Below are 21,828 nucleotides of genomic sequence, written 5' to 3'. Positions count from 1 at the left end.
CTTGATACGGTGTCTCTGCTACCAATTGTCAGACGCATTTTCTGTGGTATTTTGGTACATACTGAAAGGGTACAGTACTGCCCGACATAGAAAAGATGTACAACACCACACTTTGTTGTTCTTGTAAGAGGTGCGTTTTTAGTAGAATAACACCATTTTATTTAATACACCGAAGCCAGTTACCAGTGTAGGATCTAAAGGCTCTGACCACTATGGGACTTAACATCTGAGGTCATCAGTCCCCTAGAACTTACAACTACTTAAACCTAACTAACCTAAGGACATCACACACATCCATGCCAGAGGCAGGATTCGAACCTGCGACCGTAGCGGTCGCGCGGTTCCAGACTGTAGCGACTTGAACCGCTCGGCCACACCGGCCAGCACCAGTGTAGGAAAGAAGGGCAATTTGTATCTTTAATTATTCAGATGTGCACTTCCTTAAAATCGATCCCTGAATCCAGTTTGATAATGTTTGTGAATTGAATGAATGGCTGGTTGTCTGCTGATCACAGATTGTGAAGGTAGATTCTGTAATCTTCTTTGAGACGGTTCTCTGGTCACCTTTGGCCGAAACTAAGACAGGAAGTATACCAGAGCACCAGAGAGCCTGGAATGTGACTGACCAACACGGTGGCAAGGTCCTCCACCACTTCTGCGGAAGCGCGGGATGATCGGATGAACGGCCATGTTTCAGCACTCTGTCGCTGGTTCCTGAGGTGTGAAGACATGCTCTATGTGAGCTCCAGAAAAACAAAGTTAAATGAAAATGGTGTGCGTGTAGAATATTTAGGAGTAAATGAACTAATAATTTCTCTTTCCAGAAACTTTTGGTGGGAGGCTAATGTAAATTGTTCTGCAAAAGAAAGGCAGGTAAAAATTCATGGATAACATAGGATTCTTCGGAAGTGACAAAGAAACCACGTGTTGTTTATAAGACAAAATACTAGCGTGTGGTAGTGTTAAGATGAAATACTTGCCTGTGTAAATCTAAGTTGAAAATAATTAAGATTTCCGTGCGCAGAACTTGCATCAGAGACAAGCTCTTCCACGTGGTGAGTACAGCGTGAGTCTCAACCTGACTATGAGACAATAAAAAGAATTGGAAGTGCTTGTCCAAGCATTCAGTTGAGGATCCGTGTGCGAGACAAATACGATACCAAAACTTCCATTATGAGATACCTTCGTGTGACGCCAGCCTGATATTCAGATACTCTGAGAGTGAACCGAGTCAGTCTTCTACTCGGCAACACCACGTGGGTTGCGTTGCACAGGGAGATGTGCATAAATCCTCCAGAGTTTGTGGTAGGAAAGTTATTACGTGGGTCAGTGACGTGTGAATCTGGGATGACTTTTGTTTAATGTGGGAAAGCAGAACGAGTAGAAAACCAAACATTTTGTTTTTGAGATGTGTTTTATACTGCAGTGTGGTTTATTATGTGTATTTAAGCTGTGTGATTTGCATGAGACAGTAGCAAATTAGTTTCAAATACGGCGAGTCAAGCATTAGTTTCCCTAGTACAGCACGAAAGTCAGTAAATTCATTATGTTGCTAATGAATGATGTTAAGAGAGTGCGAGAGAGAATGAAGTAGCGAGAGATTCTTTACCAGTCCAGAAAGTGCACAGTAGCAATAGACAGAAACATTACGAGACCATAGAATAGTAAAACGCTAATGTTATGTCATGCCCATTGGCTGCACAATCGCTTGTTTAACTGTTGTGTTTAAATGTAATGCAAGGAATTATTCAACAATAGCGTGAAAGAATTTATTGTGGTAAGATAGGAGATATATGAAACAAGTTATGGTTCTGATTATTGAGTTGTGGGTAGCCATTTTGTTGAGGTATTTTACCATAACCTCCACATTCCTGCTGGGATGTCCAAGCTTTGGATAAAATACATTCCACAGGAAGGAAATGTGGCCTTGCCAGGGTGGAGTGAGTCCATCAGAAATGTGCATTAGCTATTAGGCTCAAATGGCACTGAGCACTATGGGACTTAACTGCTGAGGTCATCAGTCCCCTAGAACTGAGAACTACTTAAACCTAACTAACATAAGGACATCACCCACATCCATGCCCGAGGCAGGATTCGAACCTGCGACCGTAGCGGTCGCGCGGTTCCAGACTGTAGCGCCTAGAACCGCTCGGCCACAACGGCCGGCGCACTAGCTATTAGTCAGGTGCGCTGTACATTCCTTTGTGTTAAGAAGTAAGGACGAGAATAAATTATAGCTTAAATGATAGCCACTAGGGCTCATATTTCAAGCATAGTTGCAGTGGGTATGATAACCAATGAAAACATTTCTGATGTACGAATAATAATTGCTCTAGCTTGGCAAGCCACTCATCTAGTAGGCCTGACTACTAGATGCCACAGGATGGGGTAGGAACCTCCAAATACTTGCAGTTTCGTTTCTGCAGTGTACAACTAGAGTCAACCGAAACAAATGCTGCTCATAGTCTCTTTCATACGACGGCCAGCGTCGACGTGATGCATCGGTTTCTCCCGCATCAAACAAAATGAGCTTCAAATCGGAATTTTACGTGACTATTCTATAAAGCGCTCCTAAATTACTCTACTGCGATATTCGTTTTTTCGATATGTATTACCGGGGACAGTAAAACACGAAGAACAATCGGTATTCCAGCAGCGAGAGCGTCGCCCTGGCCCACACTGACAGCTACCGCGCTACTCATTCGCTGCTGGGGTTCTGTTTTTCTTCGCTTTCTCATTAGCCCCGTTAATACATATCAATAAAACGAATATAATACTAGATTAATTTAGAAGGGCTCTATCGAATAGGCACGTAAAATTCCGATTTAAAATTAATTTTCTTTGATACGGGATAAACCGATAAATGACGTCGACAATGGCCGTCTTCCGAAAGACACGATGAGCAGAATTTGTTTGGGTTGACTCTAAGCTGCACATCGCAAAACGATACTGCATATATCTGCCTAGCTACGAAAGAAAAGGCGCCTGACCACTCTTAAGAGAGGCACCCTGGACAGCACTTTATTCACACAATTCTTTCTATGTATGTCCATCTTTTCAGAGATGGTTGCGGAATCTGGCTGTTCAGTACAGAATGTCAAATCAAACACCTTTCAGCCGTCTTATTTCCAAACGATTATTTATTGGGCTACCAGTTTCGGCGATACGTTACGCGATCTTCAGCCCCCCTAACGGACTTGTAGCAAGATTCCGACCTCGGTTCCGGCCTCTATTTTGACCTGAATCGAGGTCGGAATTTTCCTACAAGTCGGTCAGGGGCCTGAAGATGGCTTAGTATATCGCCGAAACTTGTAGCCTGATAAAATGTCAATTTGAAAATTAGACGGGTGAAAGGTGATTGATTTGACATTCTCTAAAATTATTTAGCTTAAAAATTAACAATATCCACCGTATAGCTTTAGTACAGTATATGATATAGCATTTAAAAGTGGAGAACGCGAAGTAAATACAGATTCCGCACAAACGCAAAACAATCACGTGTTCCTAGGTACAGTATTCTCTAGGTACAACACGTTGCCTACATACGCATCTCTTTGCAGTTATGGTGTCTGGTTGCCTCGCTACGTTATAACACTTCCACGGCTACTATACCATGACCTTTAAGTGGGAGGCGGATCGCGTAACGTACTATGTTGTTAAAGCAATTATGGCAGAAAGCAACAGTGTAGTGTCACACTCTGAGAGGAATTTAGTTGTGCTGACCGTAATACACCTAACGGAGGTGGCTTATCGGAAGTGAAAGTCAGAATTACGTAAATATTTAAACAGTAACAAACAATAATTTACCTATCCACAGCGGCCAAACGATAATAAAAACGGTCGCCAGCCTAATTAGTTATAAGAATGAGTAACATTCTTGTTCAAGAAACTGAAAATAAGTAACTTCAATGGGCAAACACAGCCTATACTTTTGTCACACGAGAGTGCAATGGACTCTGTCACCTATATATTTTCACGTTAAGGTTGGAGGTGACAGAGCAGAACAAACTATTTGCATAAATATAACAGATAGCGATACACACTATTACCTTCAGGGCTTATTCAAACTGAATAGTCTCAATAACGTTACTATTAATATTGACTGTAGAATCATAAATTGGACGTAGGTTCAGCACTACTTTTCAGACATTTTCCTATCTGACAAAAAATTGTAAATGTAGTTCACTGCAAAATTTTGAACTGGGCATAGGTTAAGTCTCTCTCAGCTAAATAATTTTCTATTTAGAATGAAAGTTAAATGTATTTCACTAACAAACACTTTATCACTGGCCTTTGAATAAAAGAATTTACTGTTATCATAGCTAGTGGTCTTTCTATTAATCGTTATTTAGCTTAGCACAATAGGCAAACTGTGGGTCCTGTTACACTATTAATAAGCACTTTCATTACAGGAACATGTAACTCTCCACAGTTGCAGTTCCGAACCTTTATTGCAGTGAAACACAAAATTGGGATATTTGTAAGATCCTTTCAACAAACAATATTAATTTCAATACGCTTTCAATAAAGGACACTCGGTAAGCACTTTAGCGCGGGAGGGACCCTAAGTGGATATGTGACTGAGGATGAATCACTGTAGGTACAACAGTTCAGTTATAATTTACCTTATATTTGAATACACTATAACATCCTATGAGCTGATCCTTCACTGTAAATTACTATAATTCTTCTGTTCCATTGCAGTGATTGCGCAATGTGGTGGCGAGTGCATGTTGGTAGGTGGATTTGCAAGTAGAATTACTGGACTCTGTCATTTCTTGGTGGCGATGATAGATATCAATTCCTTCGTAACTCCAGCTAGTTACTGCATCCATCTGAGGCTTTGGTACACTGGAAAACGGCACAAAAAGCCCCTCTCGGCAAAAGCACAATTCACAACCTTCTCGTGAGCTGTAGGTGGTTCAGTAGCTCATCCCCGACTGACTCTACCTTCCACCTTTCCATCCATGTCAACCACATTTTGCGCGCGCTACCAAGTTCCGTTCCTGAGGGGAACCACACCAACTTTTACATACAAAATAACTAAGAACCGTAAGTGTAGGTCAGTAGTTTACATTACAGCAAACAATCACTTTAAACAAAACATATCGTTTGCACATATTGGTAGTTCTACACAAAACAATTTAAATAAAGTTATTCAATTTAAATGTAACCAAAGAAATTATATGAGAAAGACAAAAAATATAATTTTCTCACATTGTACATACACTACTGGCCATTAAACTTGCTACACCACGAAGATGACGTGCTACAGACACGAAATTTAACCGACAGGCCCCGGTGGCGACACTTACAATGTGCTGACACGAGGAAAGTTTCCAACCGATTTCTCATGCACAAACAGCAGTTGACCGGCGTTGCCTAGTGAAACGTTCTTGTGATGCCTCGTGTAAGGAGGAGAAATGCGTACCATCAGGTTGCGACTTTGATAAAGCTCGGATTGTAGCCTATCGCGACTGCTAGGTTCAGGCCGGTAATACGGAACGCCGTGCTGGATCCCAACGGCCTCGTATCACTAGCAGCCGAAATGACACGCATCTTATCCGCATGACTGCAACGGATCGTGCAGCCACGTGTCGATCCCTGAGTCAACAGATGGGGACGTTTGCAAGACAACAACCATCTGCACGAACAGTTTGCAGCAGCATGGACTATCAGCTCGGAGACCATGGCTGCGGTTACCCTTGACGCTGTATAACAGACAGGAGCGCCTGCGATGGTGCACTCAACGACGAACCTGGGTGAACGAATGGCAAGACGTCATTTTTTCGGGTGAATCCAGGTTCTGTCTATAGCATCATGATGGTCGCATCCATGTTTGGCGACATCGTGGTGAACGCACATTGGAAGCGTGTATTGGTCATCGCCATACTGGCGTATCACCCGGAGTGATGGTATGGGGTGCCATTGGTTACACGTCTCGGTCACCTCTTGTTCGCGTTGACGGCACTCTGAACAGTGGACGTTACATTCCAGATGTGTTACGACCCGTGGCTCTACCCTTCATTCGATCTCTGCGAAAACCTACATTTCAGCAAGATAATGCACGACCGCATGTTGCAGGTCATGTACGGGCCTTTCTCGATACAGAAAATGTTCGACTGCTACCCTGGCCAGCACATTCTGCAGATCTCTCACCAATTGAAAACGTCTGGTCAATGGTGGCCGAGAAACTGGCTCATCACAATACGCCAGTCACTACTCTTGATGAACTGTGGTATCGTGTGGAAGCTGCATGGCAACTGTACCTGTACACGCCATCCAAGCTTTGTTTGACTCAGTGCCCAGGCGTATCAAGGCCGTTATTACGGCCAGAGGTGGCTACTGATTTCTCAGGATCTATTATCTGTGCACCCAAATTGCGTGAAAATGTAATCACATGTCAGTTCTAGTATAATATATTTGTCCTATGAATACCCGTTTATCATCTGCATTTCTTCTTGTTGTAGCAGTATTAATGGCCAGTAGTGTAAAAGTGGAGAACGCGAAATTATTACAAATTCCGCACAAGCACAAATAGTCACGTGTTCCTATGTACAGTATCCTCTAGATACAACACGTCGCCTACATATGTATCCCTTTGTAGCTATGGTGTCTGGTTGCCACGTTACGTGACGCTACCTTTGCACTTCTAAACACGGTGCTTTACTACTTGCTCCCTGCTGATACTGCATCGTGTGTGTGTTTTGTGTGCTGCAGACGTCGAACGACGGCAACACGACGACGAGCACGCTATCGTGGGTGGCGAGCAAGGAGGACGCGGGCCGCCACCTGTCGTGCCGCGCCGAGAACACCGCCGTGGGCGGCGACGCCCTCGAGGACGGCGCGCAGCTGCAGATACACTGTAAGCGTCCGGCGCCGGCCACTGTGCGCGTTCCGACCACGCTCCAGCTGCTCTGCATGCGTTTCCCGGCGGACACAACATTCCATCACATTATTGGCATCGTTCGGGACTGCTTAACCGCTTCTTTCGATATTTTGGCTCGTAATCGTACTCCAATTTCGAAAGTTAATTTGTGACTCATTTAAAAACCACTTCATGGAATGATACTGGAGTAAATACGCATGTGCGAAAAACAATTCAGACGGCACAAGAGAATCAGTCGTAGGTAAACTTGATGCGTCCGAGAATAAAATATAGCAAGCGCCGATGCAGGGGATTTACAGTACCTATGCATTACGCCCTTCATAATAGTCGTGTGAAGTTAGCACCCCTTTTTCGAGAAATATACATTTTTTTCACAGTTCTTGATAGATGTAGAATAGTTCTAGAGTTCTTTGTACAAAATTTCAATAGTTCTGCCGAATTTAGCGACGAAAACAACAATACTCGAAAAAATTTTCGTATCAAAATGGCTCAAATGGCTCTGAGGACTATGGGACTTAACATCTATGGTCATCAGTCCCCTAGAACTTAGAACTACTTAAACCTAACTAACCTAAGGACATCACACAACACCCAGCCATCACGAGGCAGAGAAAATCCCTGACCCCGCCGGGAATCGAACCCGGGAACCCGGGCGTGGGAAGCGAGAACGCTACCGCACGACCACGAGATGCGGGCATTTTCGTATCGAAAATGTTCTTTGGCAGTTTCCGCAAAATGTAAATAAGTACAAGAGTTCTGAGCACAGTTCTGAACAGAGCTCCAAGAGTTCTTTCGAAAATCCAAGTAACATTTTTTTGTGCAGCTAATAGTTTACGAGATAATTGCATTTTAATGAGAAAATCTTTTCACTTACTGTGAAGTTGGCACCCTTTTTTTCAGAAATATATATTTTTTTCAGAGTTCTTGATAGATATGGCATATTTCTAGAGTTCTTTGTACAAAATTTCAATAGTTCTGCAGAATTTAGCGAAGAAAACAACTATATTCGAAAAAGTTTTCGTATCGAAAACATTTTTTGTCAATTTTCGCAAAAATTAAACTTGTACAACAGTTCTGAGGACAGTTCTGAACAGAACCCCAAGAGCTGTATCGAAAATCCCAACAACATTTTTCTATGGCGATAATGGTTTGAGATAAATTGATTTAATATGGGACACCCTTTCTTTACGGATAATATAAATATATTCGTACAACAGTTCTGATGACAGTTCTGGACACCACGTGAAGAGTTCTATCGAAAATCCTACTGAAATTTTTTTGTGCAGGTAATAGTTTAAGAGGTAATTGCAACTTAATTAAGAATTCCGTAAGAGCTCCTACTGTGAAGCTGGCACCCTTTCTTTCAGAAATATAAATTTTTTTTTAGAGCTCTTGATAGATAAGTAATAGTTCTAGAGTTCTTTGTACAAAATTTCAATAGTTCTGCAGAATTTAGCGACGAAAACAGTAATACTCGGAAAAATTTTCGTATTGAAAATGTTCTTTGGCAATTTCCGCAAAATGTAAATAAGTACAAGAGTTCTGAGCACAGTTCTGAACAGAGCTCCAAGCGTTCTTTCGAAAATCCAAGTAACATTTTTTTGTGCAGCTAATAGTTTACGAGATAATTGCAATTTAAGGAGAAAATATTTTCACTTACTGTGAAGTTGGCACCCTTTTTTTCACAAATGTATATTATTTTCAGAGTTCTTGATAGATATGCCATAGATCTAGAGTTCTTAGTACAAAATTTCAATAGTTCTGCAGAATTTGGCGACGAAAACAATATTCGAAAAATTTTTCGTATCGAAAACATTTTTTGTAAATTTTCGCAAAAATTAAACTTGTAAAACAGTTCTGAGGACAGTTCTGAACAGAACCCCAAGAGCTCTATCGAAAATCCCAACAACATTTTTCTATGGCGATAATGGTTTGAGATAAATTGGTTTAATATGGGACACACTTTCTTTACGGAAAATAGAAATATATTCGTACAACAGTTCTGATGACAGTTCTGGACAGAACCCCAATAGTTCTATCGAATATCCTAATTACAATTTTTTGTGCAGCCAACACGTTACGAGATAATTGCAATTTAAGGAGGGAATCTCTTCACTTACTGTGAAGCTGGAATCCTTTTCTTCAGAAAGATATATTTTTTCAGAGTTCTTGATAGAAATGTCATAGTTCTAGAGTTATTTGTACAAAATTGGAATAGTCCTGCAGAATTTAGCGAGAAAAACAACAATACTCGAAAAATTTTTCTTATCGAATACATTCTTTGTCAATTTTCGCAAAAAGTAAATTCGTACAACAGTTCTGAACAGAACACCAAGAGCTCTATCGAAAATCCTAATAATATCTTTTTGTTGCGATGGTACTTTATACGGTAACTGCTTTGATGTTAGACCCACTTTCCCCACAGAAAAAGTAAATTCGTTCTACAGTTTTGATGAACAGTTCTGGTTAACACCTCAAGACTTCTATCGATAATCATAATAACATTTTTTGTGGTTATAATAGTTTGTATGGTAATTGATTAGTTGTGGGGCACTCTTACTAAAAAAAAATTATGTCTGTTCGTATGCTCTGATGCCAGCTCTGGATAGCATTGTAAGAGTTCTATCTAAAATACTAGTAACATATTCTGCGCAGGTAACTGTTTACGTAGTAACTGCCTTTATTAAGGAATGCTTATGAGCATTTCCCGTGAAGTTTGAACCCCTTTTACGATAAATATAATTTTTTTTCACAGTTCTTGATTTATATGCAATAGTTCTAGATTTCCCTGCTCAAAACACGAATAGTTCTACAGAATTTCGGGAAGAAAACATTAACTCGGCAAAATTTTGGTATGGTAAAAAATTATTTGTCAGTTTGGAAAAAATAAATTTGTATAACAGTTCTGTTGGCAGTTCTGGATAGCACCGGAAGAGTTGCATTGAAAATGATAAGAACATTTTTGTGGCGATAATAGTTTATACAATAATTGTTTTAATCTGATACTCACTTTATCTAATATAGCAAAATTCGTAGAATAGTTCTGATGACAGTTCTGAATATCACCCACAGAGTTCTACCAAAAACTATAATAACATTATTTGTGACGATGACATTATATGAGATAATTACTGTGGGACTCACTTTTGTCATGTAAAAGTAATAAATTCGTACAAAAGATCTGATGGCATTTCTTAATACGACCCTAAGAGTTCTACCGACAACTGTAATAACATTTTTTTGTTGGGATAACAGTTAATGAGATAATAACATTTTCAAGAGACCCACTTGGTCTACATTATAATAAATTGGCACAACCCTTTTGCTGACAGTCCTGGATAGCACCGAAAGAGTTCTTTTAAAAACCCTCATAACATTTTTATGGTGCCAGTAGATTATGAAATAGATTGTGTGTTCACTCTGCAGTGGGTGTGCGCCGATGTGAAACTTACTGGCAGATAAAAACTGTGTGCTGGACCGGGTCTCTAACCCCAGGCTGTGACGAAAGAATATAGTCACAATATCCTTTCGTCCAGGAGTGCTTCTTCTGCAATTTTCGTAGGACAACTTCTACGAAATTGGGAACGCAGGAGTTAAAGTACTGCTGGAAGTACAGCTATGAGTACGATCGTAAATTCTCACTTTTATTTTGGAAAACCGAAAATCGAAAACCCGGATGTATATTCTACTAAATACATAAAGTCTAAATGTTCAGCACTATACAAATGCCAGTACACCTTCTTAAGACTGACTGTAGTAACTGTAGGTGGAAGCGTGGGATGTGCACGCTTAGATGATTATATGATAGCGGAACAATCACTGGTAGCAGTTACTTCTGTAAAATATCTGGGAGTATGCGTACGGAACGATTTGAAGTGGAATGATCATATAAAATTAATTGTTGGTAAGGCGGGTACCAGGTTGAGATTCATTGGGAGAGTGCTTAGAAAATGTAGTCCATCAACAAAGGAGGTGGCTTACAAAACACTCGTTCGACCTATACTTGAGTATTGCTCATCAGTGTGGGATCCGTACCAGGTCGGGTTGACGGAGGAGATATAAAAGATCCAAAGAAGAGCGGCGCGTTTCGTCACCGGGTTATTTGGTAACCGTGATAGCGTTACGGAGATGTTTAATAAACTCAAGTGGCAGACTCTGCAAGAGAGGCGCTCTGCATCGCGGTGTAGCTTGCTGTCCAAGTTTCGAGAGGGTGCGTTTCTGGATGAGGTATCGAATATATTGCTTCCCCCTACTTATACCTCCCGAGGAGATCACGAATGTAAAATTAGAGAGGTTAGAGCGCGCACGGAGGCTTTCAGACAGTCGTTCTTCCCGCGAACCATACGCGACTGGAACAGGAAAGGGAGGTAATGACAGTGGCACGTAAAGTGCCCTCCGCCACACACCGTTGGGTGGCTTGCGGAGTATCAATGTAGATGTAGATGTAGATGTAGATGATTCAAGGAGAGAAGGCTCGTCAGTGCAAATCAAACAGATGGCTGAGAGAGCAGATACATTCACACGCGCCACTAACCAGATGGTGTCACACCTGTCGAGAATCGCACCAGAGGTACAATGAGCTGTGGTGGAGTGCTGTTGGCGTGGTTACTATGCAACTTACTTGATGGGCATCAATACACCGTTATATTAATGTGCAATACTTGAGAAACAATGTCATTCACACACTCCGAGTTCCTTATCACTCAGTACTAGACTAAATTACCGGCCTAGTGATAAGCAGCCTATGTACCTCACCGACTACACATCTTCGTGTTATAAGAAAAAAAGAGAAAAATACCAAGGGACACAAAATATTAATCCGGATAAACCGGAAATCCGGATTACTGAGGACCAAATAAACAAGGTTCTTATTTACAAATTTCGAACTTCTTATTAACAGTAATACTGTATCCCCTCAACATTATAACACCTCTATCAGTCATGTATTGATTTAGGATTTAAACATACTTCTTAGTTCGTTTGTACGATATATTCAGTAAATATGCTTGCATTTCTATACATTGTAAAGACTTTTAACTCTCGCTGTAGTGTAACTCATCAAACTTCCACACTTCCTTTCTAACTAGAACAAATGTTTGCAACAATATTAACGACAGGAATTTCAAATTTATTCGTTACACACAGCACATGTTTTTATGTATCCTAGCGGCTGGTGATGTTGCCACATAACTGTCATCCATGAGGGTCCTGGGCATATTTTTAGCTGTTAGTGGGTCCTGGATGTCATGAGAGCCCAAAACAATTACTGTTTTACGTAATAAAATTCATCTGGTTCTTCCTGATTCTAAAAGTATACACTTCATGTGTGCCTTTCATTGTTGTATGATTCAGTATCGACGCTAATGCTCTCTTGATGAGATATGAGCCGATTGCTCGTTTTTATCCACTGTGCCCTTTCATATTTCATTTCAGCGATTAATTTATTTGTTTATCACCGTAGTAAGAAGTACAAAGCTAATCCAGAATGTAAACTGCACTTAAATTCTGTTTGAACTGATTAATAGTCAGTGTCCGCTGTCTGAACGTCAAATTTCAGATCAATACACTGCGCGTGGTTGTGTTATTTTATAGAAATTTTATTATTGTAAGTGGGAAGTACTAGATAGTGTTGAAGAAATCCAAAGCATATTGTTCGAAGAGCATAATATTATTCGAAATTTACCTGTACCAATAGGTGCAGCCAAAGCAGCATTTGTGATGCTGTAATTACCTCATAGATAACGATATTTGTCTATTGTAGTTTTGTATTCCAATCAGAATTTTGAGAGCATCAAAGCCTCATTTCAACGTGAGAGAGGGGTAAAATCGATAGATGTTATTGAATTGAAAGCCTTCATCAGTCTCTTGTTTTTAATTGTTGTTAACAAAAGTAACAGATAAAGCCTGGAAGATCTGTGTGGAACTGATGGTGATGGCATTGAAAAATTTCACCTCGCAAATGAACATAAAACGTTTCAAATTTATTCTGGAGAGCCCTAGATTTTACAGTCGCGCTATTCGTGATGAAAGGAGACAATTAGACAAGCTAACAGCTATTCGGGAAATATTTACTGTGTTTGTACGCAACTACCACACATCTTACACCCATGGAGAAAATGTTGCAGTAGACAAGAAGCTGGAAGGATTCTGTGGAAGGTACAGTTTTCGCCAATATGTATCAATCAAAACAAACGAGTATGTCTTCTTAAGTGTGGATTCTTAAGTATTTTACCTGTACAATTTGGAAATATACGCTGTGTTGCAACCAGAAGGATTTACCAACTGAGCAATAAACATTTTGATGTTGTTCTGTGACTGTGTAAACCTATATATCAGTCAGGTCGAAATGTGAAAGCGGACAACTGGTTTACTAGTACTGGAATGATAATAGAGCTATGAAGGTAGAATTTTTCTTTTGTTGGCATGATGAAGAAAAACAAGCGTGGAGATTTCTCTAGAGTTTGCTATCAGTAAAAGAAGGGATGCCCACATTTCCTTTTTTGGCTTCCACAAGACTGAACTCTAGTTTCCTCCGTACCTAAAAAGGGGACGTGTGTGATCCAGGCATCACGTTTGCATGAAGACAATTCGATAGATGCTGACATTGTAGATAAACGGGAGCCATCCACCGTAAATTTTAAAATAGCGTTAAGCGTGGTATTTTCACAGCGGATAAGCCGAATGCTTTGTACAACGCTGCAAGAAATGTGCGCCGCTCGTCAGTGGTTGTATTTTTGTAATGATCAGTACCGTTGGAATCTATGCACAAGTGATTTATTGTGGCAACAGTAAGAATTGTATCAGAAGGAAAGGGTTCCTGAAGCAGCTATGTTATACAATGTTGTTTTCTCCGCTAAATTCTGCATAACTATTGAAATTTTGTACAGAGAACTCTATAACTATGACTTATCTATCAATAACTCTGAAAAAAATATATATTTCTGAAAAAAAGGGTGCCAGCTTCACAGTAGGAGCTCTTATGGGGTTCTTAATTAAGTTGCAATTACCTCTTAAACTATTACCTGCACTAAAAAATTCTACTAGGAATTTCGATATAACTCTTCACGTGGTGTCCAGAACTGTCATCAGAACTGTTGTACGAATATATTTATATTTTCTGTAGAGAAAGTGTGTCCCACATTAAATCAATTTATCACAAACTATTATCGCCATAGAAAAATGTTATTAGGATTTTCGATAGAGCTCTTGGGGTTCTGTTCAGAACTGTCCTCAGAACTATTGTACAAGTTTAATATTTGCGAAAATTGACAAAAAATGTTTTCGATAGAAACATTTTTTCGAGTATTGTTGTTTTCTTCGCTAAATTTTGCAGAACTATTAAAATTTTGTACAAAGAACTCTAGAACTATGGCATACCTGTCAGAAACTGTGAAAGAAATATACATTTCTGAAAAAAAGGGTGCCAACTTCGCAGTACGTGAAAAGATTTTCTTCTTAAATTGCAGTTATCTCGTAAGCTGTTAGCTGCACAAAAAAATGTTACTTGGGTTTTCGATAGAACTCTTGGTGTTCTGTTCAGAACTGTACTCAGAACTGTTGTACTTATTTACAATTTGCGAAAATTGACGAAGGATGTTTTCGATAGGAAAATTTTTTCTAATATTGTTTTCGTCGCTAAATTCTGCAGAACTATTGAAATTTTGTACAAAGAACTCTAGAACTATGGCATATCTATCAAGAAATCTGAAAAAAGTATACATTTGTGAAAAAAAGGGTGCCAACTTCACAGTAAGTGAAAAGATTTTCTCTTTAAATTGCAATTATCTCGTAAGCTACTAGCTGCACAAAAAAATGTTACTTGGGTTTTCGATAGAACTCTTGGAGTTCTGTTCAGAACTGTGCTCAGAACTGTTGTACTTATTTACAATTTGCGAAAATTGACGAAGGATGTTTTCGATAGGAAAATTTTTTCTAATATTGTTTTCGTCGCTAAATTCTGCAGAACTATTGAAATTTTGTACAAAGAACTCTAGAACTATGGCATATCTATCAAGAAATCTGAAAAAAGTATACATTTGTGAAAAAAAGGGTGCCAACTTCACAGTAAGTGAAAAGATTTTCTCCTTAAATTGCAATTATCTCGTAAACTATTAGCTGCACAAAAAAATGTTACTTGGGTTTTCGATAGAACTCTTGGAGTTCTGTTCAGAACTGTGCTCAGAACTGTTGTACTTATTTACAATTTGCGAAAATTGACGAAGAATGTTTTCGATACGAAAATTTTTTCGAATATTGTTTTCGTCGCTAAATTCTGCAGAACTATTGAAATTTTGTACAAAGAACTCTAGAACTATGGCATATCTATCAAGAAATTTGAAAATAGTATACATTTCTGAAAAAACGGGTGCCAACTTCACAGTAAGTGAAAAGATTTTCTCTTAAATTGCAATTATCTCGTAAACTATTAGCTGCAAAAAAAAATGTTACTTGGATTTTCGAAAGAACTCTTGGAGCTCTGTTCAGAACTGTGCTCAGAACTCTTGTACTTATTTACATTTTGCGGAAATTGTCAGAAAATATTTTCGATTCGAAAATTTTTTCGAGTATTGTTGTTTTCTTCGTTACATTTTGCAAAACTATTGAAATTTTGTGGAAAGAACTCTAGAACTATGGCACATCTAACAAGAACTGTGAAAAAAATGTATATTTCTCCAAAAAGGTTTGCTAACTTCACACGACTCTTCATAATTTAATCGCATTGCCTGAAGTGCAGGAGAAAACATAATGAAACGCCTTATGTTGAGTGGATGTGTGATGTTATTTCAGTGTTCACAATGACGCATGAACTTTACAGAGGACTTGGCAGTGTGAGTCAATTTATCGGAATTATATTCCACGGCCTACTGGTCTGCAATGCATGATTTGATTGGGAACAGACTCATAAAGCCGTTGAATCTTCTTCTCGTTAAAGCTGTACCACAACTGTTGTAACTGCTTCATTGACATCATGAATACTGGCACTGGGACGGAGTTAGCGTTCGAGCTGGTCCTACACAAATTCTGTCGTGGACAAATCTGGGGTTCTCGCCGCAGGAGCGCAAAATGTAATTTATTTATGGCCAAACATCTCTCTTTTACTATAGATTTTTTACGCCTGTATGTGGCCGCTTGTGATATAAAATCGCTGTGTAAACATTTTTCTTCACATAATTTGTCGATTTCCAATTGTTTTCAGCTCTAATTCCAGTCCATATGCTTCAGTATAAAAACATTTTCGGTGTAGCAGAAATGTGGCCTCTTACCTTATTAATTAATACTAAATAATATTCCTGTACAAAGCGACTTATTACTGCACTATCTCTAAAGAAAATGGGTGTCTAAATATATTCAACAAGTTCTATCATCTATGTATGTATCTAGGACAGCTGTACTTCACCACCATGCCGATACTTCATACAGATATGTGGTGCGTGTCGTCCACCATTGTCCTGTTGAAAAACGCCACCACCATACTCTAGCAAGAATTGTATCTCATGATGATGTAAGATGTCTGTGACGTACCATTTTGCCGTCATGCCTTCCTCAATTACTACCAGCCGTGACCTGAAGGCATACCCGATGCCGCCCCACACCGCGATGCCAGGAGTAATATCGCTGTTCCTCTCCAAACCATTTGAAGATGGCCACCAGGTCGCAACCATATTTGCCGATGATGGTCATTCGGGGAAGTACGCAATGCGACGCTGTTCGTCAGTAGTCCGTGCTTCCCGGTCACTACTCCAAACCCAGCCGTTCCTGTTGTGGTGTTAACGACTGACTATGCTTCTAGTCTCCCACCAATGCTCCTGGATGACAAAGAATGTTTCAAGGAGTCCATTACTTGTCCTCGGATGGCAGGCGCAGATGAGAATGGGTCACGATGTGGTTGTTGCACAAAATGGCGACCCTCTGTTGTGGTTGTCAGACTTGGTCGGCCGGAACCTTGACGAAAAGTGTGCCTGTCCTCACAATGCGCTGCAGACTAACAATGGGCCAAAATCACATCCGAATGCCCAACAAATCTTGATTCTGCACGATCCGAGCATGTGGTGAAAGGGAGACTTCAGTAAGGTCCCTTTCAAACTTTCTCAGCGGTTGATAACGCTGTCTCCCATGAATACGAGACATCTCTGTGTCGTTCGAAGTGATCAGTTGACGTACTATCCCTTTCACGACACATATATCACTACCAGGCCTGGTAACATCACTTATTAATACTGGTGGCCATTTCACTTATCGCAGAGAATTTCAAAATTTATAATTTGCATATTCGCCGATGGTGCGTAAGTGTACAAAGCTATAAGAGGAAGTCGAATGGAAACAAGAGTGACAGAAAAAAGTAAGTAAACTGTTTATTATTTCGAAAGTAATTGCCATAACTGTAAATACAATTATTCCACTGTGAGACAAAACGGTCAATGTCTTCGCACAGAAATGTTTTCCGTTGTCCACGGAACCATGATCGTACTCAGTCGCACACCTCTTCGTCCGACCCAACATTTTGCCAAGGTTGTTCCGAGTAGGCTGCAGAAGTTTCACTCGAAAGTCCTTAACATCTTCTATATACTCCCCATTTCTCCCCCATGTGATTTCCATATTTTTGAAGCCCTGAAGAAAGTCATTCGTGGCCGTCGATTTGCGTTTCATGATGAGGTGCACGCCATGTCATAATCATAGTTTCGTAGACAGCCGAAAACAGTTTTCAGTGTTGGCACTGACGGTCTTCTGTCATAGTGGGATAAATGTTATTTCAATTGCTTTCGAAATAATAACACCATCTGAATAGGCTTTGGAATGTCCAACTGTACCGACCGGCCGCCATTTCTTCCTCAGACCACAGGAGTCACTGGATACGGATATGGAGGGGCATGCGGTCAGCACACCACTCTGCCTGCCATATGTCAGTTTACGAGATGAGAGCCGCTACTTCTTAATCAAGCAGCTCGTCAGTTTGCCTCATAAGGTCTGAGTGCACCCCTTTTGCCAACAGCACTCGGAAGACAAGATGGCACTCATCCAAGTGATAGCCCAGCCCACAGCGCTTAACTTCGGTGTTCTGGGGGGAAGTGGTGGGACTACTGCAGCAAGACTGTTGGCTTTGAAATAATGAACCCTTTGCTAATTTTTTTCATGTGTTTTTTTTAATTTGACTGCCCGTTATATACTAACATCGGACCATGTCTTCTGGGTTCCTAAATTTCTTTGTCAGACGTTGTACAAGTTATGTGTTAGGATGTCAGCCAATAAAGACTCAGAACAATAATTACTCAGAGGGCATAGACATGAGAGGAGTGTTTTTCATCTTTCATGGAACTGAAATCTTCCTTCTCTGTTAAATGGATTGTCTACTGATTGTAATGCCATCGGTTCCTTGACAACAGAATAGCAACTGGATTATGTTATGGCCAGTATCTTGACTTTGCTGTAATCTATGGAATGTCCAGTAGTAACGTAAGGTTTATCATCGGAAGATCTGTCAGGCTCCAGAACGCTGGTGTGTCTCTAGTGTTCGTTTCATTTTTGTGTACGGTTTGTATTGTTATTCCTATGTAATTTTTTCCGAACTACATAGAAACGTTATAAATACCAGTTGCAGTCTTGGTCGGTGGTCGAAAGGTCACATCCACTTTTACTTCTTCATTACTCTTTCAAGTTTTGACGAAACATGTCCCAAGAGTGGTATGAATGAGCTTACGGTACATACATTCTTAACCCACCCTTCTCAATCTAAGAGTAATTAATACGTAGATCCAAAACTGCTAAGCAGTTATTCAACTTATATTACGTGGTAAGCTTCATATTTTTATAAACGCCTTAATTTATCGTTGCCGTGAAGCCAAACTACGAATGTGTCATCAATTTATATCCACAACATTGTTGGTTTTTAAGTACTGCTCTCCTACATACAAGCTAAAAAGATGATAGAACATGCTGAATGTGCATTTAGACACCAGTGTTAATTAGAGGTTAGTGCGGTAGTCAGTTGCTTTGTGGAACGATGTTATTTCGTTTTAACTAATTATTTTGTCATACCGAAAATGTTTTTGAAACTGATGCATATAGACTGGAATGAGATCTAAAACAAACGGAAAATCGACACACTTATATGATGAAAAATTCTTACACAGCGATTTTATAACACAAACCCCTACAACTACAACAATCCATAGTAAAACATAGATTTTTGATCAGGAATAAATTAGATGAGATCAGACGTACTTTCTGTTTCCTGGGTCCATTAGAAAAATTCCTCTACGATGCAGCACATGTTAAAAATAAGAATATACATTACATTATTAAAGAAAAAGAATAATGTTCCATATTTCCCACCACAGACCTTATGTGAAGTGGCCCTCATGGATACGGAGTAAGTTTAAAAATCTGTAATGTATTCTCATTTAAGAATCAACAAAAAACTTGTCGCCAACGTGTGAACGTATAAGGATCAAGGTGCATAAGGTACGTAAGGTATGTCTTATTAACAGTCAAATGTCATCAAACGGTAAGCTTTTTACAACACTTACTTAAAATGAACACACTACTTCACGGAAGAAATGCAGAAGTCGGACTCTAAGTGACACATTATCTATTATTTTAATAACAATTTCATCAAAACAGCGGAAGGAACTGAACATCAATAAAAAATTTAGGCTCCTCTTTAACTAAATTTTGTTATACTTGAAAAAAGAGACAGCATTGGTCGTATATTTTTTACTATTGCAAAATCGATTTTCTGTCACTGAGTGACCATCTTCAGTGCTATATTGTATAACTTAAATTGGGATGCACTGTTGTCACTAAGCTTACGGCAATCACATTAGTGACAACAGTGCATCCCAATTTAAGTTATACAATATAGCACTGAAGATGGTCACTCAGTGACAGAAAATCGATTTTGCAATAGTAAAAAATGTATACGACCAATATATACGACCAATGCTGTCTCTTTTTTCAAGTATACCTGTTATCTGGTCGTAGTGCACAAGACAACATGGAGTCGCCAATCAATAAATAAATTTTGTTAGTAGCAAAACTTTTGTAGCTGTTGGTAAATTACTAAAAATATTTGGTCCTGGACAGTGAACATCTTTTAAAACGGAATTTACTAACTTTATACCTTTAAGTAGTTTGTTATTTACACTATTTGGTCGACAAATATACAGACACCCATCAGTGGACATTAAAATAAGGTGTGACTACCCTCAGTGTTTATGGCTGATTGAACTCTTCTAGTGACACTGTAAGGATGAGCTAGAAAATAGACCGATAGTGGTGGATTTTATTTTACTTTTTATTCACATTTAAAAGTCACTTTATTCTCAAGCCGTAGCTGGAAGTGTCGACTGCCTGTAATTTTTCCATCCCACGGTCTGGCAACAGCAAGTCAGTTCGCATCTCGATCATGCGTTTCCCTCATACAATGACGAAGTAACGCTGTCTATGCGACGCTGATGAGGCCACGCTCTGGAAATTTCAATGCCGCCCCCAGGGTTTCTCGGCTTCTGACCAATCAGGGCGGAGGAAGCCGCGTGGCCGTGTTGGATGTACCCGGCTGCCCGCCACCTTGCCTCGCTCTCTCGATCGCGCACCCTGTAGCAGCCAACATCTCCTGCCTTTCCTGGTGCTGCGGAGCCGAGGACTTTGTCTTTCCAGACACCGCTTTTCCTTAACTATGTGAACTACGGTTCGCCCCTGACTACGCTCTGGCTCACTCTCGTCTCCCTAGACCTGACTATGTGACCCTTTAGAAGGCAAAAGTGGCCAATAAATGACTTATTACTTAAGATCTTCCTAATGGTTCTTTCACGCCCACTGCCTTCCAATCCGGCTGTCCTACAACACTTTCAGTGAGGTGTATAAATGTATGTAGAGTAGTGGTATCCCGTTCTCTGTAACCACAGAAAGCAGTGATTAGAGACGCTGGGGTCTGGAGGGGAACTGGCGTAAAAACTCATTTCAAAGGTTTTCAGTTCGGTTGAGGTCGGGACTCTGGGCAGCCCAGTCCATTTCAGGAATGTCGACATACCATCGCCTCACAGATGCTGCTTTGACCAGCTGCATTGTAATTCTGATACAAACAACTATTTTTTCTCGTACTTTTCCGCGGCCGTACGTAGCACGCCGTGCTGTACTTGTGTTCCAATTCTTCCGCATGTACAGTTTACTTAAGCCCAATAAGGAGACCACGCAGAACCCACGAACAATACCCTGTGCCATAGCACCACATCTTCAGTACACATCGACACATCGGCCATTGTACCCTATTCTTTTTAACTCAGTCTGAAGTCTGATTCTTTTTGCTGATTTATTGCGATTTTTTGAAATCGTCGTTGGCAGTGCACGACGGTCCCTGTCCGTCAGTACACGAGGTCTGACTGGTCTTGATGCAACTTTAGTCCTTCCTTTGCGTTTCCACTTCAGAATCACATCTGCAGCACTGCTCTTAGGCAGCTTTAGAAGGGATGAAATGTGTCTCGTTGGTCTGTTACTCAGGTAACACCCAATGACTAGTCTACGTTCGAAGACAGTTCTCCTGACCCACTCGTTCTGCTTTTAGTACGTCTGCACTCGTAGCGCAATACCTCCACTTGAGTTTATACTAGCAGTTTCGCCTCTTGTGACATCTATGGGTCGAATCCACATTACTCAGGGGTACCCCGACACATACCGAAGGCTGAATACTTTGCAAGTCCATGGCTGGCTCCACTATGATTTCACCCTTTCTTTTAACACGGAAAAGTTCATGGGAAGAATGATTGTCGTTCACCATTCATACGATATCTAATTTTCTGATTTCCCGTCGTGTTCCTCGTAATCTGCCGCTGTGTGAATTTTAATTCCGCTTCAAACTGCTTAATACATGCCTACACCACCGTTCATCAGATGGTACCTCGGCAATTAGTCCTTTTGTCCAGCGATATCATTTCCCTTTTATTTAC

At 40.2% G+C, this 21,828-nt stretch overlaps 1 protein-coding gene across 1 annotated transcript in view; it reads left to right on the top strand.

Moving 5' to 3' along the window:
- Nucleotides 1-21,828, top strand: part of LOC126481775 (hemicentin-2-like) — a 699,774-nt gene that overhangs the window by 555,503 nt on the left and 122,443 nt on the right. Inside the window, exon 7 of the mRNA XM_050105729.1 lies at nt 6,721-6,865. Within this exon, the coding sequence (XP_049961686.1) occupies nt 6,721-6,865 (145 nt within the window). The remainder of the gene's footprint in view (nt 1-6,720; nt 6,866-21,828) is intronic.

Source organism: Schistocerca serialis, chromosome 5 (assembly GCF_023864345.2).
Source record: "Schistocerca serialis cubense isolate TAMUIC-IGC-003099 chromosome 5, iqSchSeri2.2, whole genome shotgun sequence".
NCBI classification, from domain to species: domain Eukaryota; kingdom Metazoa; phylum Arthropoda; class Insecta; order Orthoptera; family Acrididae; genus Schistocerca; species Schistocerca serialis.
Note: the sequence above shows the minus strand (reverse complement) of the source record. Positions and strands in the feature narration are given on the sequence as shown.